At 44.6% G+C, this 20342-nt stretch overlaps 1 protein-coding gene across 1 annotated transcript; it reads left to right on the top strand.

Moving 5' to 3' along the window:
• Positions 1–4288: 4288 nt before the first annotated feature.
• On the top strand, positions 4289–5207 carry LOC132539810 (tyrosine-protein kinase RYK-like). Its single transcript, XM_060195742.1, has one exon. It carries the CDS (start codon positions 4298–4300, stop codon positions 4880–4882), a length of 585 nt encoding a protein of 194 aa, XP_060051725.1. The 5' UTR covers positions 4289–4297; the 3' UTR covers positions 4883–5207.
• The last annotated feature ends 15135 nt before the right edge of the window (positions 5208–20342 follow it).

Here is a 20342-nt window from a genome sequence, read left to right as displayed (position 1 = left end):
TTTGTAATAGCCGAAACCTGGAAGCAATCCGTATGTCCAACAACAGATGAGTGATTGAGTAAGTTGTGGTCTATATACACAATGGAATACTACTCCGCTATTAAAAACGGTGACTTTACCTTCTTCACCCCATCTTGGATAGAGCTTAAAGGAGTCACGTTAAATGAGATCAGTCAGAAACAGAAGGATGAATATGAGATGATTTCACTCATAGACAGATGTTGAAAAACAAGATCAGAATAGAAAACACACAGCAGAACTTGGACTGGAGTTGGTGTACTGCACCAAAGTCAAAGACTCTGGGGTGGGAGAGGTGGGGGCGGGGTTCAGGTCCTGGAACATGATGGCAGAGGAGGACCTAGTGGGGGCTGAACTGTTATGTGGAAAACTGGGAAATGTTAAACATGTACAAGCTACTGTATTTTACTGTTAATTATAAACCATTAATGACTCAATAAAGAAAAGAAAAAGAAAAAGGCTGGGAGTATGGATTGACCCGCCAACGCCCATGTTCAGTGAAGAAGCAATTACAGAAGCCAGACTTCCCACCTTCTGCACCCCATAATGATCCTGGGTCCATGCTCATAAAGGGATAAAGAACAGGGAACCTCCAATGGAGGGGATGAAACACAGAAATCTGGTGGTAGGAATTGTACTCCTCTTATCCTACAATCTTGTCACTCATTATTAAATCAATAAACAAATTAAACAAACTAGCAAGAACCAAATAAATGCTGTAACTGACTGTCATTGCAATTCACCCTTACTCCTGAGAATGGCAGTGCATAGCAAAATGCACAGATGGCTTAGAATGATATAACGTCTGCGTTTACTCTTACCTCAAGTTTGCTAAAGTGATATGAAATTAACATCCCTAGTGAGAAGCAAAGGCTTCACAATTCTTTATGCTCAAGTTCTCCTGTTCTCTTGTGACTGCGGAAGAGGAATATTAGCTTCCTGACTAAATTTGGTAATATTAAGTCGATTATAAATGGTTGTAAAATCTAAAGAGAAATAGGAATACCTAGGAGGTAATAAACTTTTAGGTTTGCTTACTGAAAAATTTATTTCATCCAGATGATAAAGTTTTTTTTTTTTTTTTGCCTCCAGAGTAATCACTGGGGCTTGGTGCCAGCACTATGAATCCACTGCTCCTAGAGGCTATTTTTCCGATTTTGTTGCCCTTGTTGTTGCTCTCGTTGTGGTTGTTATTATTGTTATAGCCATTGTTGCTCTTAGATAGGATAGAACAGAGAGAAATGGAGAGAGGAGGGGAAGACAGAGAGGAGAGAGAAAGACAGACACCTGTAGACCTGCTTCACCACCTGTAAAGCGACCCCCCTGCAAGTGGGGAGCCGGGGGCTTGAACTGGGATCCTTACTCTGGTCCTTGCGCTTTGCGCCACGTGCTCTTAACCCGCTGTGCTACCGCCCAGCCCCTGATAAAGTTCTTTTTAAAAATTTTATTAGTGAGTTTACCTTGACTTACCAAATTACAAGATGAGCGGGGTATAATTCCACACTGTCCCCACCACCAGAGTTCTGAGTCCCCATTCCCTCCATTGGAAGCGATAGCAGTTCATGCTCCCAGTTATACAAGTAGATCTCCAAATTTACATTTGCCCAAGAGTTTTCATGCCCCCACCTTCTCTTCCTCTCAAAGTCACACCTACACCTATTACTACTTCCGAATGTCCCTCACGATGTCCTCATCTCTCTCAGGGCCCTGATGGAGTTGAGAGTTCACAGCCCTCTGGTCATCTTCCCCTTATCATTTCTCTCCCTCTCCTGGAGTATAGACTCTTTTATGGGATGCAGAAGGTGGGAGTTCTGGCTCCTGTAATTGCTGAACATGGATGTTGGCGGGCTGGATGATAAATTTCATATGACACATATAGTTTTGTTTAACATGCTTATAAATTGTATTTTATAAGTATAGTTAAAACCTTTAAATTTACTATCTTCTGTATGTTTATATATCTATGTCTCACTATATAAATATAAAAGACATATCCATGACTCATTTACTATAAATAGTTATATGACTAACACATAAAAAGAATAGAACTAAATTTGGGCCTTTTGTCTAAAAAGTGATAAAGTTGTTACAAACCCAAACAAGTAACTGTTTCTTTTTAGCCAGCATTGTTTGTTAAGACTCTTTTTTCCTATATTTCTTAAATAATTTTTGAGAATGGTCTTTAATTTGGGAAAAGTATTAAGTCCAGATGGTGGGGCCAAGATGGCAGATGAGCTAGGTCTGTTTTTTCACTTCTTTTAAAAAAATATGTTTTATTTATTTTGGAGAGAGAAAGACCCACCAGCCGGGGGGGGGGGGAGTTTTGCAGGTAGTAAAGCAGTGTTGCAGGTCTCTCTCTGTCTCTCTCTCCCTCTCTACCACCTCCTCCCCTCTCGATTTCTGGCAGTCTATCCAATAAATAAGTAGAGATAATAAAAAGAAAAGTTTGTTTGAAAAAAAAAGAGAGAAGGAGAGAGAGAAAAAAAAGAGAGAGAGATATGCAACGTTATTTTCCCACTTATTAAGCTGTGCAGGAGGACACCAGAGGCTTGAACCCAGGTTCTTAAGCATTGCAATGTGTGCACTCAACAGGTGCACCACCACCCAGTCCCTCTCTTTCACTTCTATGATAGCAACAAAGCCACAACAGAGAGAGATGGAAAACCCTGCACAGAAACAGGTTTGGATCTCAGACAAGCATCAACAGCAAAGGACCAAAACTTAGCACCCACACGGCAAGGATGAAGAGAAATAGATTCAGCAAGGCCATCCCAAGACACAGCCAGCCAGGAAGAACCCCCCTAACACCTGGGACGTTCATGGGATTGACGGGGGTAGGCTGAACTGAAATCCCACCACCTCGATCCCATCACAAGTCTGTGCCTACAATTTTTTAACAATAGGGACAGGAAATAAAAGTTATAAACCAGTTTCTACTTAGACCTAGATACCTTCCTCACCTACGTCCTGTTTCACTTCCCTCATTCACTCCAAAGCTAATCTTATCAAAGTATGGACCGAAAAAGCTGAATAAGGGCAAGAGACTGGCAGACTTTAATGATGACTCTGTAGTCACTATCAGGCCACCCCATCATCTGGGGCCCTAGTTGAGGAGTCCTAAGATTCCCAATCAAACATGATGAGCCTAGACCTCGAATAGATCCCTCTCTCCATTATCACCAGTCATCTTCACATAATGGGCCCCTTTGGGCCTCAATGTGGACCAACAATGGTAGAGAATGTTCCATCTTCCAAAGGAGGGTTAGATAACCACCTCTATCTACCACCTGAAGAAGATGGGTCCTGAAATTGCTGCAACTCAAAATGTTCCTACTGATGACCACAGAATACAAGTTCGGACCTACAGGGATGTAGAGGTTACATAGGCTCCTGTGCTGAATATGGGCCCCAGATCAAATCGATGGGGTTTATAGTCAACAATATTTATACACTTTCCCCATATTTGGGAGCTACTTTCTTCCCTGATCCAACTCCCTAGCCCCTTTTCCTGCCATGACAACATCTCTCCAGATAATAACTTAGGCCCATCTGCATATCAGATGTCAGGCTCAGGAAACAAACTAATAAAGTCATGGGCCCTTTAGGATATACTTAAAATAGACCCACTAGCTATTTCCAAAATGGAGACCTCAACTCTTCATCTGCACTATTCCAGCCTTTAGGTTCATGATTAATCACCAATTTGCTTGGCTTTTATGTTAACTCTTTTTCAGCCACCACGTTCCAGATGCTACCAGGATGCCAACCAGACTTCCCTGGCCAGATGACCCCACCATTATGTCCTGGAGCCCTGCTTCCCCAGAGCCCCGCCCCTCTAAGGCAAGAGAGAGACAGGCTGGGAGTATGAATTAACCTGTCAACACAAATGTTCAGCGGGGAAGCAATTACACAAGCCAGACCTTCCACCTTCTGCATCCCACAATGACCCTGGGTCTATACTCCCATGGAGTTAAAGAATAGGGAAGCTATCAGGGGAGGGGATGGGATACAGAGTTCTGGTGGTGGGAATTGTACCCCTTTTATCCTATGGTCTTGTCAGTGTTTCCATTTTATAAATAAATGCATTAAAGTGAAAAATAAGTTATAAACCACATGGGAGAGGCAGTGGCAGCCCCTCCTAGGCCACAAGCACATGCATCCTAGTGGATGGAGCCATTCTGGAAGTCAGTATCCACAGTAAAAGATGCTGGGGGTTCTAGGGAGATGTGCTTGATTTGCAGTGAATTCTCTGCCAGTCTGTTCCCAGCTCTTGCCGTACATGAATTGGGGGAATCTGAAGTTGTTTTTACGGCAGTGCAAACTAGTAGAGGCCAATAATCCTCAGGCAATTTCTCAGCAAGACCTGGTGCACATGGCTATTCAGATTGCCTGTGGGATGAGCTATCTGGCCAGAAGGGAAGTCATCCACAAAGACCTGGCTGCTAGGAACTGTGTCATTGATGATACACTACAAGTTAAGATCACAGACAATGCCCTCTCCAGAGACTTGTTCCCCATGGATTATCACTGTCTGGGAGACAATGAAAACAGGCCTGTTCGGTGGATGGCTCTTGAAAGTCTGGTGAATAATGAGTTCTCCAGTGCCAGTGATGTGTGGGCCTTTGGAGTGGCGCTGTGGGAGCTCATGACTCTGGGCCAAACGCCCTACGTGGACATCGACCCCTTCGAGATGGCAGCGTACCTGAAAGATGGCTATCGGATAGCCCAGCCTATCAATTGTCCGGATGAACTGTTTGCTGTGATGGCTTGTTGCTGGGCCTTAGACCCAGAGGAGAGGCCCAAGTTCCAGCAGCTGGTCCAGTGCCTCACAGAGTTTCATGCAGCCCTGGGGGCCTATGTCTGAGGAACCTCCCTCCCCACAGCATCAGCAGGTGCCTGTCACTGCTCAGTTGGGGCCAATCATGGACGCCTTGGATGCCTTGTACACCTCGCACAGCCAGCAGAAGCACGTCTGTCTTCCGGAGCACCGTGCCTTAGAAATGCTTTCAAATTGGAACTTTGTTTTTTTAAAGAAAAAAACTGACTTAATAATGTGGAGTATTTTCTAGATACCACTTTTATTAGGTTGAACTGAAAAAAAAAAAAGGTATTATAAAGTTTTTGGGGCCAGAAACTTTTTAAAAGATAGTTACTTTGGACTAGGTACATTCTTTACAAAATAAATGATTTTTTAAATTGTTTAAAAAAAAAGTAATAATAATAAAATAATAAAATAATAAAAAGTTCTAGGATCTGAATTTGGGAAACACAAACGTTAAGAACGTGTATTAGAGGAGATAAAAATAGGCCGCCAGCATCTAGGGACAATATACATATTCACAGGCATGTTGTAAATAATAACAAAGCTTGTGCTGGGTAATGACCAAATACTTGAGTTTGCAGGTGCAGGTGTTGGACATTTGTATTGCTGTAAAGCTATCTGCTAACTTACCCGAGGAAGGTTGCACTCTTAAATGGGAGTATTTTTATGGATCTAACACAGACCAGGCTGAAGTAGAGACACTTCAACCTACACCTTCCTGAATGAAAGCCTGATTCCAGATAATAAACACTGAGATGCAGGACCCTTCCTGAAATGTCACTCGCTTCAAGTGACGCGGCTAATGACACGGAGAAGCCAAACGCAGGGCCTGGGAAAGCAGCCTGAGTGAGAGTGGCATCAGCCAGGGTCACCTGTGTGAGAGCGGACAGACTCCGAATGCATCTTAAGGACTTTATTTAAAAAGGCAAATAGTACACTAAAATGCCATTGTATATGTGGTATGTGTATATATATGTATATATATATATATGCATATACATATGTATCATATCTAATTGCCTAAGTCGCTTACAGAATTATTTCTATGTTAATAGAAGTCACCCTTGAGAGGCCCATTAATGTACTAACAGTGAAATAACAGACTTGTTTAAATGTAAGTTTAGAGCCAAAATAGAAAAGCAAAAAAAAAAGTGTTTTATGATGCACTTTTTTTTTTTTTTTTGTCTCCAGGGATATTGCTGGGGCTCAGTGCCTGCACCATGAATCCACTGCTCCTGGAGGCTATTTTCTTTCTCTTTTGTTGCCCTTGTTGTTTTATCATTGTGGTTATTATTATTGTTGTTATTGGTGTCGTCATTGTTGGATAGAACAGAAAGAAATGGAGAAAGGAGAGGAAGGCAGAGACGGGGAGAGAAAGATAGACACCTGCAGACTTGCTTCACCGCTGGTGAAGCGACACCCCTGCAGGTGGGGAGCTGGAGCTCGAACTGGGATCCTTATGCTGGTCCTTGCACTTTGCACCATGTGCGCTTAACCCACTGCACTACCACCCTACCCATGATGGACTTCTTATCCTCCTGTTACAGCCTCTACTTTCAGCTTCCCTTCCCTTCCCTGCAAGTGCTGGCAGTGGTTTCAGAATCGCTACTGCTATCCCCTCAGTAACCTCCTGAGGGCAGAGGGCCAGGGCTAGAGAATTGCTTGCCTATTCACACCACAGGGTTTTTTGTTTTGTTTTTTAAACAAAAGCTGTTCTTCCACCTGGAAGGAGCTTAGGGGCTTTTTTGTTTTCCTTCACACCAACACTGTTAGGAGGATCATCTCAGTGGGTTGGGGTGAAACTGAGATAAGTAGATCTCTTCCTTTTCTACCTGTGACTATGGAGACAAAAGCCACCACACTGAGGATAAGAGGGCACACAGATAGTAACTAACTCAGTGGTGCTTGTGAATTCATCACTCCTGTGCTTTAGTGTTGAGTTTTTCTTTCTTTGTTAATGTGAGATATTAAAATTCCTTATTTTGTTCAATCCATTTTTGGTTTTGTATACTGTTACTTGGAGTTAAAATGAAGCAGGTCTGCAGGTATCTCTCTTTCTCTCCCTGTCTTTCCCTCCTCTCTCCATTTCTCTGTCTTAACCAACAACAATAATAATAACTACAACAAGGGCAACAAAAGGGGAAAAAATGAAGTCTTAGTAGACAAGGAGAATTATACATGGAAGTTTGAGAATTGATATTTGGGGGTGTGTGGGACTGGTGAGAAACTGTATACCTAAAAAAAAAAAAAAGGTGGACAACTGGTTATACAGGTACCAACAACTGTATTTAAACCATTAATACCCACAATAAAATAGGCACTGTCCTAGAACTTTTATTATTATTTTTAAATGTATTATTATTATTATTATTATTATTATTATTATTATTTTGCCTCCAGGGTTACTGCTGGGGCTCGGTGTCTGCACTATGAATTCACTGCTCCTGAAGGCCATTTTTCCATTTTGTTGCCCTTGTTATTGCGCTTGTTGTAGTTGTTATTGCTGTCATAGCTGTTGTTGTTGTTGTTGGATAGGACAGAGAGAAATGGAGAGAGGAGGGGAAGACAAGGAAGAAGAGAGAAAGACAGACACCTGCAGACCTCCTTCACTGCTTGTGAAGCGACTGCCCTACAGGTGGGGAGCCGGGGGCTTGAACTGGGATCCTTATGCTGGACCTTGCGTTTTGCACCATGTGCACTTAACCTGCTGTGCTACCACCCAGCTCCCAAGAAGTTATTTTTTCAAGATAAGGATGGAGCTTGAAGGAATCATGTGAATTGAGATTAGCCAGAAAGAGAAGGGTGGATATGGGAAGATCTCACTCATGGACAGAAGTGGAGAAATAAGAATAGAAAGGGGGGGAGGAGAAAAGAAAGGGGGACACAAAGCAGAACCTGGACTGGGTTTGGTGTATTGGACCAAAGTAAAGGACTTTGGGGGGAGGGGGCCTCTCAGGTCCTGGTGCCTGATGGTGGTGTAGCAGAAACTCGGCTGGGTGGTAAGTACTTTGCAGAAAACTGAGAAATGTTATACATGTACTAACAACTGTATTTACTGTAAACCTTTAATCCTCCAGTAAGAAAAATAATTACAATACAAAGTTATTTGTATTCATTTTGTGTGTGTGTGTGTGTGTGTGTGTGTGTGTGTGTGTGTGTGTGTAGGTGAGATCTCACGTGTGTATGAATTTATGCTTCTAAGGTCACTCTTTTCAGAGAGAGAGAAGAGGGCTCTGGCATATGGCAGTGCTGGGGATTGAACCCGGGACCTCTGAAGCCTCTGGTGTGCAAATCTTGTGCTATAATGCTTACCTGTCTCCCTGGCTTGTTTTTATTTTCCTTAAATATTCTGTCCACTCGAGTGGCCTTACACTCATGCTCCATAAAAAAAAAAAAAAACTTTATTACCGACCAGTCAACGCCCATGTTCAGCGGGGAAGCAATGACAGAAGCCAGACCTTCCACCTTCTGCACTCCACAATGACCCTGGGTCCATGCTCCCAGAGGGATAGAGAATGGGAAAGCTATCAGGGGAGGGGATGGAATATGGAGATTGGGTGGTGGGAATTATGTGGAGTTGTACCCCTCCTACCCTATGGTTTTGTTAATTTATCCTTTCTTAGATGAAAAATGAATAAATAAAAAACTTTATTTATGCCAGAATTGAACAGAGGGAGAGATTTGGTGAAAATATGAGAGGAAACATGCCAGTGTAGCTGGCATGGGCATTTACAACCATCTGCAACTCACAAGCCCAGCTTGTTCCATCTGTCACATGGGTCAGATCAACCTCAGAGGAACCCCAGTATGGTGTGGAGTCTCGGAGACGAGCTGCTGGGGCCAGGGCCTGGGGCCAGGGAAAGGGAGCAGTGGGCATCTTTTTCAGTAGATGTTGGTGGTGGTCAGGTTTCCTGCAATAGCCTCTACTTACTAGCTGCCTTACTCCCATGAGGCTGCATCTCCTCAGTGAAGACTCTCAAAAGACAGAAAAATAGTAGTACAGTCAAGAGAGCTGTGAACTTGCAAGCATGAGGTCCTGAGTTCAATCCCCAGTACTGCATATGCCAGAGAGATGCTTTGTCCACCCCCCCACCCCCGCCCTGTTTCATTACTAAACAAATACAGCTTTTTAAAACAAGCAAGCAGGGGGCCGGGTGGTAGCGCAGTGGGTTAAGTGCACATTGTACAAAGCACAAGGACCTGTGCAAGGATCCCGATTCGAGCCCCACTTGCAGGCAAGTCACTTCACAGGCGGTGAAGCAGGTCTGCAGTTGTCTGTCTTTCTCTCTTCCTCTCTGTCCTCCCCTCCTCTTTCGATTTCTCTCTGTCCTATCCGACAACAGCAGCAGCAACAACAACAACAATGGAAAAAAGATGGCCTTCAGGAACACTGGATACATAGTGAGACCCAGTGGTAACCCTGGAGGCAAAAATAAACAAACACCTCCCCCCGCCCCCCAAAAAAATAAGAACAAGCAAACAAATGAATGAAACACAAATTATAAAGAGAAAGAAGAGGAAGAAGATGAGATAAAAGGAGAAGAAGGACAAGAAGGAAGAAAAAGTGGAAGGAAAGAGGTGGAAGTGGAGGAGGAGGAGGAGGAGGAGGAAGAACAAATTCCGTGGATGAAATGAGAGTGTGGTCATCAGTGACCTCAGCCATCTCTAGGGATGAAGAACCACACTTCTCTCTCCTTCCTGGAACCAGTTCTTTGTCATCTAAGCTGTCCAGTGACTTCAGCAAGTCACCCATAATGAGAGCATCCAAACACTCACCACAAACATTCTGAGTTAGAAACACAAGTTTTTATCCGTTTAAGCCCATCAGCTGTAACCTGCCAGGAGCTACAAACACAATGCACAACTTGGCAGAAATCTGGATTCTCGACACGGGTTTCCTAACGTAATCTGAATAAGGAAGCCAGCTAGGAGACAAGTCCCTGGCCATCACATTCAGCGAGCTTCATTTGGCCCTCATAACCCAGCCTGGCATGCTCCCCTTCCAAGTCCTGTGTGAGAAGAGAGGAGGAAAAATATATGTGGTTCTTTTTCAACTCTCTAACTTAGAGGAATTTGAAAATGTCTTTTGTAAGATGGGAACTTTGCTTCTGAAGTTTTTTGGTTCTATAGCTAGTTTGGATGAAAGACATGGTTTATCCCTTTCCTCTAGGGATAAAACATGAAAATTAAAAAAAAACTTTATTGGGGGATTAATGGTTTATAGTCAATAGTAAAACACAATAGTTGGTACATGCAGAACATTTCCCAGTTCACATAACAATTCAACCCCCACTAGTTCCTCTGCCATCATGTTCCAGGACCTGAACCCTTCCCCCACCCCAGAGTCTTTTACTTGGGTGCAATATACTAACTCCAGTCCAAGTTCTGCTTAGTAAAACATGAAATCTTTTAAAAATTTCATTTATATATTTATTATTTTTTTGGACAGAGATGGAGAGAGGGCGCGGGGGGGGGGGAGGAGATAGAGAGCGGAACAAGACAGAGAGATACCTGCATTCTCAGTTTATCACTTCTGAAGCTTCCCTCACTGCAAGTGGGGACCAGGGGCTTGAACCTGGATCTGTGCTCATTGTAACATGTGCGCCACCTCCTGGCCCCTAAAACATGACATCTTAACGCTCACACTACTGGCTTTTTTTTTTTTTTTTCTCCAGGCTTCCATGGAAGTCAGCGGAGTGAAATGAAATCTGTAGAAGTCATCCTGGATGAAATGGTTCCACTGCCTTACCTTGCTAGTTCCAGGCAAAAAGACTGCGTAGATAGGAAAAGCAAAAAGAAAGAAGGAAGAAAGAAAGATTGTTGGTTTCCAGAGAGGGAGGGGATTAGCTGAGGGAGAGTTTAAGCTGGATTATGTGATGATTTTAGAACTGTGGCGGTGAATGCACTGAGCTAACCACACAGGGAGGGAATGCGTCCTTTCCAGTTCTTCTCTTTCTCTCTTTAAATATTTTATTTTTTTTCTTTCTTCCTTCCTTTTTCTTTATTGGATAGAGACAGTCAGAAATCAAGAGGGAAGGGGAAGGGGAGAGACAGGGAGACACTTGCAGCCCTGCTTCACCACTTGTGAAGCTTTCCCCCTGCAGGTGGGGACTAGGGGCTTGAACCTGGGTCCTTGTGCATTGTGACATGTGCATTCAACCAGGTGCGCCATCACCCGGCCCCCTCAATACTCTTGAAAAAACGGCCACCAGGATTGGTGTATTCCTCTTGCAGGCAATGAGCTATACAGATAACTGTTGCCTAAAATAAAATAGAATAAAGTAAAATAAAATAAAATAATTCTACATCATATAACTAAAGGTTTAAAACACAAACTCGACAATCAAGATTTTAGTGAGTGAAAAGGATTTTTTATACTGTTAAATCTGAAACTTTAGACTAACTTAAAAATCAAAATAGGGGGAGTCGGGCTGTAGTGCAGCGGGTTAAGCGCAGGTGGCGCAAAGCACAAGGACCGGCATAAGGATCCCGGTTCGAACCCCGGCTCCCCACCTGCAGGGGAGTCCCTTCACAGGCGGTGAAGCAAGTCTGCAGGTGTCTATCTTTTTCTCCTCCTCTCTGTCTTCCCCTCCTCTCTCCATTTCTCTCTGTCCTATCCAACAATGACAACAACAATAATAACTACAACAATAAAACAACAAGGGCAACAAAAGGGAATAAATAAAATAAATATTTTTAAAAAATTAAAAAAAAATCAAAATAGGTTTCAAACTCTCCCTCTCATCTTCATTATACAAAATCGGCTTCTTTTATATTGCAGAAGAAGATATTTTAATCGCATCTTATGAAAAAGCCAAGATAAAGTGAACAGAAAGCTTAAAAACAGGTCCTTATGCCAAAATCAGACGTCGTATTTGCACAAGAAATATTTCCTACTTTTCATTGAACTGTGGTGGATGAGCCATTTCTCTGAACCTTTAAAGAGTTCCTGTCTTGAGCTTTAAAGACAAAACAAACAAACAAAAGAAAAAAAAATGAGGAGGGAGAGGATTTTGCAGATAGCTGGAGTGAACTGACTCTCCTGGGAACGCCCATAAAAGGAATAGATAAAGACTATTAAGTCACACGTTATCTGAACAGACCCACGGACTATGCAAAATCAAGTCTATTATTGGTGTGATCTTTCCTCCCAGTTTAGTGTAACAGGCTCACATTATCTTGAAGAGGCTATCTGCATATTTGTTACGAATGCTGCTTTGGGATTGAGGGGGTTAGGGGAGACGGGAGGTCAGTTAAGTGACATCACGCGGAATGAACAGACTCAATGTTTGGGGGCATCTCGGGGCTATTGGTAGTAGCTAGCTCAGAAGCAGTGAGCTTCAGGTAACTGCAAACACCATTAGACAATTGTTTATCTTTTTGTTTTTCACATCTACTTTTTTCCTATAATGGCTGTTCGCACTTTGCTTTTTGACGCCCCCCGCCCCAGCAAAATGAGCTATCAAGCCACAAATAGATGCGGAAGGAACTTAAGATAGCAATCTGAAGAGGCCACGGTGTAGTCTGATTCCAAACAGACGGCGTTCTGGGAAAGGCAAGGTGATAGGGACAGGAAAATCTGGGGGAGAAGAAATAATGTGAACAAACCCCAAATACTTTTATGCCAGTTAAATGGGGAGTGTGATGGCAGATGGGTTTGTCAACATCCAAATAATGAAAACAAAGCAACGAGAAGATTCTAATGCAAACCGTGAGCTTGAATCGGTGACCTTGTGTCAATATTTGCTGAGCAGTTACAAGTACACAGCATCATGGCAAGAATATCACTGCCCCAGAGAGCTGTGAGGAGGGAACCACCTCTTCCTATGGGGAGAGAGGAAGGAGGACACAGAGCTGCCTGAACTTTCCCCTCAGTTTTCCCCAAAAACTTACTCTAAAAAAATAGCTTAAATTTGGGGGGCTGAGAGGTGCTGCACCAGGCTAAGTGCACACAGTACTAAGTGCAAGGACCCACTCAAGGATCTGGGTTTGGACTCCTGGTCCCCACCTGCAGAGGAGGGACACTTTACAAACAGTGAAGCAGGTCTACAGGTGTCTGTCTTTCTCTCTCTTTCTCTCTCTCCCCCTCCTGGCTCAATTTCTCTCTGCCCTATCCAATAAAATGGAAAAAATGGCCTCCAGGAGCAGTGGATTCGTAGTGCTGGCACTGAGCCCCGGCAATAACCCTGGAGGCAGAAACAAATATAAATAAACAAATAAACTAATAAAATAAAAATAATTAAACTTTAAAACTACAAAATCAAAAAAGATTAAACTCTGAAGTTGCATGCCAGTGATTCACTGACAAAACCAGGTCACTACAGGGAAGCAGAGGTCACACTATGTGCTGACATATGGGCCCCAGATCAAACCGGTGGGGTTTACAGTTAACAATAGTTATGGACTTTCTCCATATTTGGGAGCTACTCTCTTCCCTGATCCAGATTTCCAGTCCTTTTTCCAACTATGACACCATCTACCCAGACAATAACCTGGGTCCACCTGTATATTAGCTGTCAGGCTCAGGCCAAAACTAGTAAAGTCATGGCCCTCTGGAATAGACCTAAAACAGACCTACTAGCTATTTCCAAAACGGAGACCCCCAAATCTTCATTTGCACTATTCTTGCCTTTAGGTTCGTGATTAGTCAACAATTTGTCCTACATTATATATCTTAACTCTTTTTCAGTCACCAGGTTCCAGATGATACCATGATGCCAACCCGACTTCCTTGGGCAAAGGACCCCACCATGTGTCTAGTGGGGCAGGGCTCTGGAAAGGAGAGATAAGCAGAACCTGTTTTCACGTACTGTCTACAATGGAGAGCTCAAATACTCCAAATAGGCTGTTTTTGAATAGCTGCACTGGAAAGGATGGTCTTTCTCCCAGGGCATGAGAGCTTTCCTCTCAATCATCTGCTTTGGCTTTTAATGATTTATTTTAAAAATCATTAGTAGGACTTCACTGTTCCATGCTGATTTTTTCAGATAGAGATAGAGACAGGGGGACAAAGGGAGAGAAAGATAGATACCATGGACTTGGAAAAATACTCAGCTGTTAAAAATGAATTAAGTCAGGGCCAGGCAGTGGCGCCCTTGGTTAAATGCACACACGACAGTGCACAAAGACCCAGGTTCAAGTCCCTGGTCCCCACCTGTGGGGGAAGCTTTACAAGTGGTGAAGCAGGGCTGCAGGTCTCCAACTCTCTCTCTCTCTCCTCCCCTCCCTCCCTCTCTCCAGGGTTATTGCTGGGGCTCAGTGCCAACTCTATAAATCTACTGCTCCTGGCGGCTATGTTTTCCATTTTATTGGATAGAACAGAGAGAAGGAGAGAGAGGGAGAGAGAGAGAGGGAGAGAGAGAGAGAGAGAGAGAGAGACCTGCAGACCTGCTTCACTGCTTGTGAAGCATTCCCTCTGCAGGTGGAGAGCCAGGTACTTGAACCTGGATTCTTGTGTGGGTCCTTGTATGCACTTAATCAGGCGCACCACCTCCAAGGACCCTTGAAAACTGAAATTTTCATATCTCCTAGATCATGTCTTTTTTCTGGGTGAACACCTGCATATTTGGACTTGTCTTTGATGCTGACTGTCTGCTGGTGTCTGCAGAGGATTAATATCTACTTGAAGACAAGGTACCAGGCTGGGAAGGTCATGGCACCCTAGCAGAGCCCTGATCAGCCTAGCCTCAGACAAGATGCTCTCAGAAATGAAGCTCAGTGTTATATTTATTTACTTTTTTAAAAAAATCCATCAACACATAGACACTAACTCCTATCCAAAGCCCCAGAAAGCCAACCCCAGAATCTTTCTCTTTTTCTAGCTGTAGAAATTTAATTCATTTCTGTTACGGTTCACCTCATTGTTTTGACCTTATCCTTCCAGCCTTGTCAGGATGCTTTGGAAGTCGTTTCTGTCATCTGGTTTATGAAACTGTCCCTCTCAGCTCTGTGTCACTGGTAAACTTAATAAGCATCTGATGTGTGTCTTTATCCCTAGCACAGAAGGACACGGCAGGAAGAAATAATCATGATTTAGTTGGGGTCATTTGTATTTTTATGTTGCTGAATTTAGTGAGCTCTTTATCTATTTGTTTTTAACATTTATTATTGAATGGAGACAGAGAGAAATTGAGAGGAGAAGGGGAGATAGAGAAGGAGAGAGACAGAAAGACACCTACCACGTCACCACTTGGGAAGCTTTCCCCTTGCAGGTGGGGACCAGGGGCTTGAATCTGGGTCCTTGCACACTATATTGTGTGAGCACTTAATCAGGTGCACCACCGCCTGGCCCCTGGTGAGCTCTTTATATATTATATTTATATATTTTGGTTATTAGCCTCTTGTCTGATGTATGGCATGTAAAGATTTTTCTCCCAGTCCATAAGGAGTCTCTTTGTTTGGGTGATGATTCCTTTTCCTGGGCAGAAGCTTTTCAATTTGATGTAGTCCCATTTGTTTGTTTTGCTTTTGTCTTCTTTGCAATTGTATTTGTACCATTTGAAGATGTCTCTAAAATTTAGATGGAAAAAGAGAGCTGACAACATTTCCTCTAAGTATTTGATAGTTTCTGGTTGAATACCCAAGTCCTGGATCCGTTTGGGGTTGACTTTTGTGTCTGGTGAAATGTAGTGGTTAGGGCCAGTGTTTTGTAGAAAACTGAAGATTTTATACATGTCAATACATTTACAAATGTAAATTATTTACTGTAAACTATTTATTTAAATTTACTGTAAACTATTTACTGTAAACTATTCATCTGTAAACTATTCATCTCACCCAATAAAAATACCTTTACTGTAAACTATTTACTGTAAACTATTCATTTACTGTAAACTATTTACTGTAAACTATTCATTTACTGTAAACTATTCATTTACTGTAAACTATTTACTGTAAACTATTTACTGTAAACTATTTACTGTATTTACTGTAAACTATTCATCTCACCCAATAAAAATACCTTTAAAACAAACAAACAAACAAACAACAACAACAACAAAACACTATAATTTGACTAAGTTCCAGGCTTCTAATTATGCTTCTCTTCCTTGACATGAGGATTTTACTTGTGGGAATATTCAATCTGTTGTTGGAACCTTATGCATAAGGTGTGGCATCACTCAACTAGTGAATTATAACCATGGGCCTAGTGAGGTCTCTTCAAAGTCCTGCTTTGTGAAGCTTTGCTTGATTGATAGTGAGAGAAAGGGGGCTCTGTTACTCTGCTCAGGGGGTGCAAAGTGGTGCAGCCCTTCTGGGAAACAGCCTGGTAAGTCCTTCAACAAATAAGATGGAAATACTTTATGGTCCAGCAAGGCCTCTCTTAGGCATCTATTCAAAGGACATAAAAACAGGAATTCACAGGGACACATGCACCCCCTATGTTGACAGCTGTGTTATTTATAATAGCCAAGGGCTGGAAGAAGTCTACATAGCCATCAGCAGATAACTGGATAAAGTAATTATGGGGGGAAAATATTGGATGGAATATTACTCTGCAGTTAAAAAGGCAATGTGGTATCACTGGGGACAAAATGCAGGTGGCTGTTTAGTGAAGTAAGAAAGGAGGTGAGAGACAAATACCAGATGGTCTTGTTGCTTCTGGAGTATAGATAACGGAAATACTCAAACTTGCCAAGAATTTAAAAGAAAAGAAAAGAAAAGAAAAGGAGGAGAAGGAGTGAGCGAATTGTAAGAGTTTGAGAGAACCAGGAGGAAGCTGATCTGGGCAGCAGGACACAGAACCTTGGCGGTGGGTGTGGTGTGGGACTACAGCCCTCTGTAGATGCCGCACTCGCGTGTAAGCCGTTCACTAAGTCACGAATAAGGCATTAAAAGAAGAAGGTGGAGGAGGAGGAGAAGGAGAAGGAGGAGGAGAAGGAGGAGGAGGAGGAGGAGGAGAAGAAGGAGGAGAAGGAGAAGGAGAAGGTAAAGGAGGAGGAGGAGGAGGAGGAGAAGGAGGAGGAGGAGGAGAAGGTGGAGGAGGAGGAGAAGGAGGAGGAGGAGGAGGAGAAGGAGGAGGAGAAGGAGAAGGTGGAGGAGGAGGAGGAGGAGGAGGAGGAGAAGGAGGAGGAGAAGGTAAAGGAGGAGGAGGAGAAGGAGAAGGTAAAGGAGGAGGAGGAGGAGAAGGAGAAGGAGAAGGTAAAGGAGGAGGAGGAGGAGAAGGAGAAGGAGAAGGTAAAGGAGGAGGAGGAGGAGGAGAAGGAGGAGGAGAAGGAGAAGGTGGAGGAGGAGGAGGAGGAGGAGGAGAAGGAGAAGGTAAAGGAGGAGGAGGAGGAGAAGGTGAAGGAGGAGGAGGAGGAGAAGGAGAAGGTGAAGGAGGAGGAGGAGGAGAAGGAGGAGTAGGAGAAGGAGAAGGTAAAGGAGGAGGAGGAGGAGAAGGAGAAGGAGAAGGAGAAGGTAAAGGAGGAGGAGGAGGAGAAGGAGGAGGAGGAGGAGAAGGAGAAGGTAAAGGAGGAGGAGGAGAAGGAGAAGGAGGAGGAGGAGGAGGAGAAGGAGAAGGTGAAGGAGGAGGAGGAGGAGAAGGAGAAGGAGAAGGAGAAGGTAAAGGAGGAGGAGGAGGAGAAGGAGGAGGAGGAGGAGAAGGAGAAGGTAAAGGAGGAGGAGGAGAAGGAGAAGGAGGAGGAGGAGGAGGAGAAGGAGAAGGTGAAGGAGGAGGAGAAGGAGAAGGAGAAGGTGAAGGAGGAGGAGGAGGAGAAGGAGAAGGTGAAGGAGGAGGAGAAGGAGAAGGAGAAGGTAGAGGAGGAGGAGAAGGAGAAGGTGAAGGAGGAGGAGGAGGAGAAGGAGAAGGAGGAGGAGGAGGAGAAGGTGAAGGAGGAGGAGGAGGAGGAGAAGGTAAAGGAGGAGGAGGAGGAGAAGGAGAAGGAGAAGGAGGAGGAGGAGGAGGAGAAGGAGAAGGTGAAGGAGAAGGAGGAGGAGAAGGAGAAGGTGAAGGAGGAGGAGGAGAAGGAGGAGGAGGAGGAGGAGAAGGAGAAGGAGAAGGTAAAGGAGGAGGAGGAGGAGGAGAAGGAGAAGGTAAAGGAGGAGGAGGAGAAGGAGAAGGTGGAGGAGAAGGAGGAGGAGGAGGAGGAGAAGGAGAAGGTGAAGGAGGAGGAGGAGGAGAAGGAGAAGGAGAAGGTGGAGGAGGAGGAGGAGGAGGAGAAGGAGAAGGAGAAGGAGAAGGTGGAGGAGGAGGAGGAGGAGGAGGAGAAGGAGAAGGAGAAGGTGAAGGAGGAGGAGGAGGAGGAGAAGGTGGAGGAGGAGGAGGAGGAGGAGGAGGAGGAGAAGGAGAAGGTGGAGGAGGAGGAGAAGGAGGAGGAGGAGGAGGAGAAGGAGGAGGAGAAGGAGAAGGTGGAGGAGAAGGAGAAGGTAAAGGAGGAGGAGGAGGAGGAGGAGAAGGAGAAGGTGAAGGAGAAGGAGGAGGAGGAGAAGGAGAAGGAGAAGGTAAAGGAGGAGGAGGAGGAGGAGGAGAAGAAGAAGGTGAAGGAGAAGGTAAAGGAGGAGGAGGAGGAGAAGGAGAAGGAGAAGGTGAAGGAGGAGGAGGAGGAGGAGAAGGAGAAGTTGAAGGAGGAGGAGGAGGAGAAGGAGAAGGAGAAGGTGGAGGAGGAGGAGGAGGAGAAGGAGGAGAAGGTGGAAGAGGAGGAGGAGGAGAAGGAGAAGGTGAAGGAGGAGGAGAAGGAGGAGGAGGAGGAGGAGAAGGAGAAGGAGAAGGTGGAGGAGGAGGAGAAGGAGGAGGAGGAGGAGAAGGTGGAGGAGGAAGAGAAGGAGAAGGAGAAGGTGAAGGAGGAGGAGGAGGAGGAGGAGAAGGAGGAGAAGGTGGAGGAGGAGGAGGAGGAGAAGGAGAAGGTGAAGGAGGAGGAGGAGGAGGAGGAGAAGGAGAAGGTGGAGGAGGAGGAGGAGGAGAAGGAGAAGGAGAAGGTGAAGGAGGAGGAGAAGGAGGAGGAGGAGGAGAAGGAGAAGGAGAAGGTGGAGGAGGAGGAGAAGGAGGAGGAGGAGGAGAAGGTGGAGGAGGAAGAGAAGAAGGAGAAGGTGAAGGAGGAGGAGGAGAAGGAGAAGGAGAAGGAGAAGGAGGAGAAGGAGAAGAAGAAGAAGAAGTAGTTAAGCATTGTGACCGGTGAATCAGTTGGCATGTAAAGAAGCCAGGAGCAGAGCAGAGCAGAGCAGAGCAGAGCTGAGGTGATGTTCTTCTTCTTCTTTTTTTTTCTTTTTCTACCAGGGTTATTGCTGGCGGTCGGTGCCAGTATTACAAATCGGCTGATCCCAGCAGCCATTCCCCTCCACCCTTTTTGTTTTTATTTGACAGGACAGAGAGAATTTGAGGGGGGGGGGAGAGAGAGGGAGAGAAAAAGAGAGGCACCTGCAGACCTGCTTCACCATTTGTGAAGCGACACCCCTGCAGGTAGGAAGCCGGGGGCTGGAACCTGGATCCTTGTGTTTGGTGATATGTGTGCTTAACTGAGTGTACCACAGCACGCCCCCTCCCATGTTCTTTACACTCGAGCTTCTGTCACACACCAAGTATCTAAGTATGCAGCCCCACCAGCGACTTTGAATGCCCCCAACCATGACCAGAAGGAATTTCCAAAGCAAAAGGATCAAACTAGAACTGGGAGTGACACATTGTTACTGCTCATCTATCAGGAACAACACAAGAGACCCTTTGTGGGCCCCCATAGGACCTTGCCCTCAACATGGATCAACAATGGTAGAGAATGTTCCATCCTCCAAAGGGAGGCTGGACAACATACTCTATCTTCCACATAAGGAAGATGGGTCCTGAAATTGGGGCAGCTTGGAACATTCCTACTTATTTCCACAGAATGTGAGCTCAGATCTACAGGGATGCAGAGGTCACACAGACTCTTAAGCTGAATCTGGGCCCCAGATCACATCAAATCGATGAGGTTTAACAGTCAACAATATGTATACCCCTTTCCCATATTAGGGAGCTACTCTCTTCCCTGGTCCAGCTTTCTGGTCCTTTTTTTTTTTCTGGTCCAGCCATGACATCATCTCCCCAGACAATAACTTGGGTCCACCTGCATATCAGATTTCAGGCTCAGAAGAAAAACAAACAAACAAACAAACAAAAACTAGTGTAGTCACAGGCCCTTTGGAATAGAACTAAAATATGCCTACTAACTATCTACAAAACAGAGACCCCCAACTCTTCATATGAACTATTCCAGCCTTTAGGTTCATGATTAGTCAACTATGTGTTTGGCTCTATATGTTAACTCTTTTTTCAGCCACCAGGTTCCAGATGCTACCATGATGCCTGGGCAGACAACCCCACCAATGTGTCCTGGAGCCCTGCTTCCCCAGAGCCCTACCCCACTAGGGAAAGAGAGAGACAGGCTGGGAGTATGGATCCACCTGTCAACACCCATGTTCAGCAGGGAAGCAATTACAGAAGCCAGACCTTCCACCCTCTGCAACCCACAGTGACCCTGGGTCCATACTCCCAGAGGGATAAAGAATGAGGGGAGGAGATACGGAGATCTGGTGAGAACTGTGTGGAGTT

Source organism: Erinaceus europaeus, chromosome 8, assembly GCF_950295315.1.
Source record: "Erinaceus europaeus chromosome 8, mEriEur2.1, whole genome shotgun sequence".
NCBI lineage: Eukaryota > Metazoa > Chordata > Mammalia > Eulipotyphla > Erinaceidae > Erinaceus > Erinaceus europaeus.
Note: the sequence above shows the minus strand (reverse complement) of the source record. Positions and strands in the feature narration are given on the sequence as shown.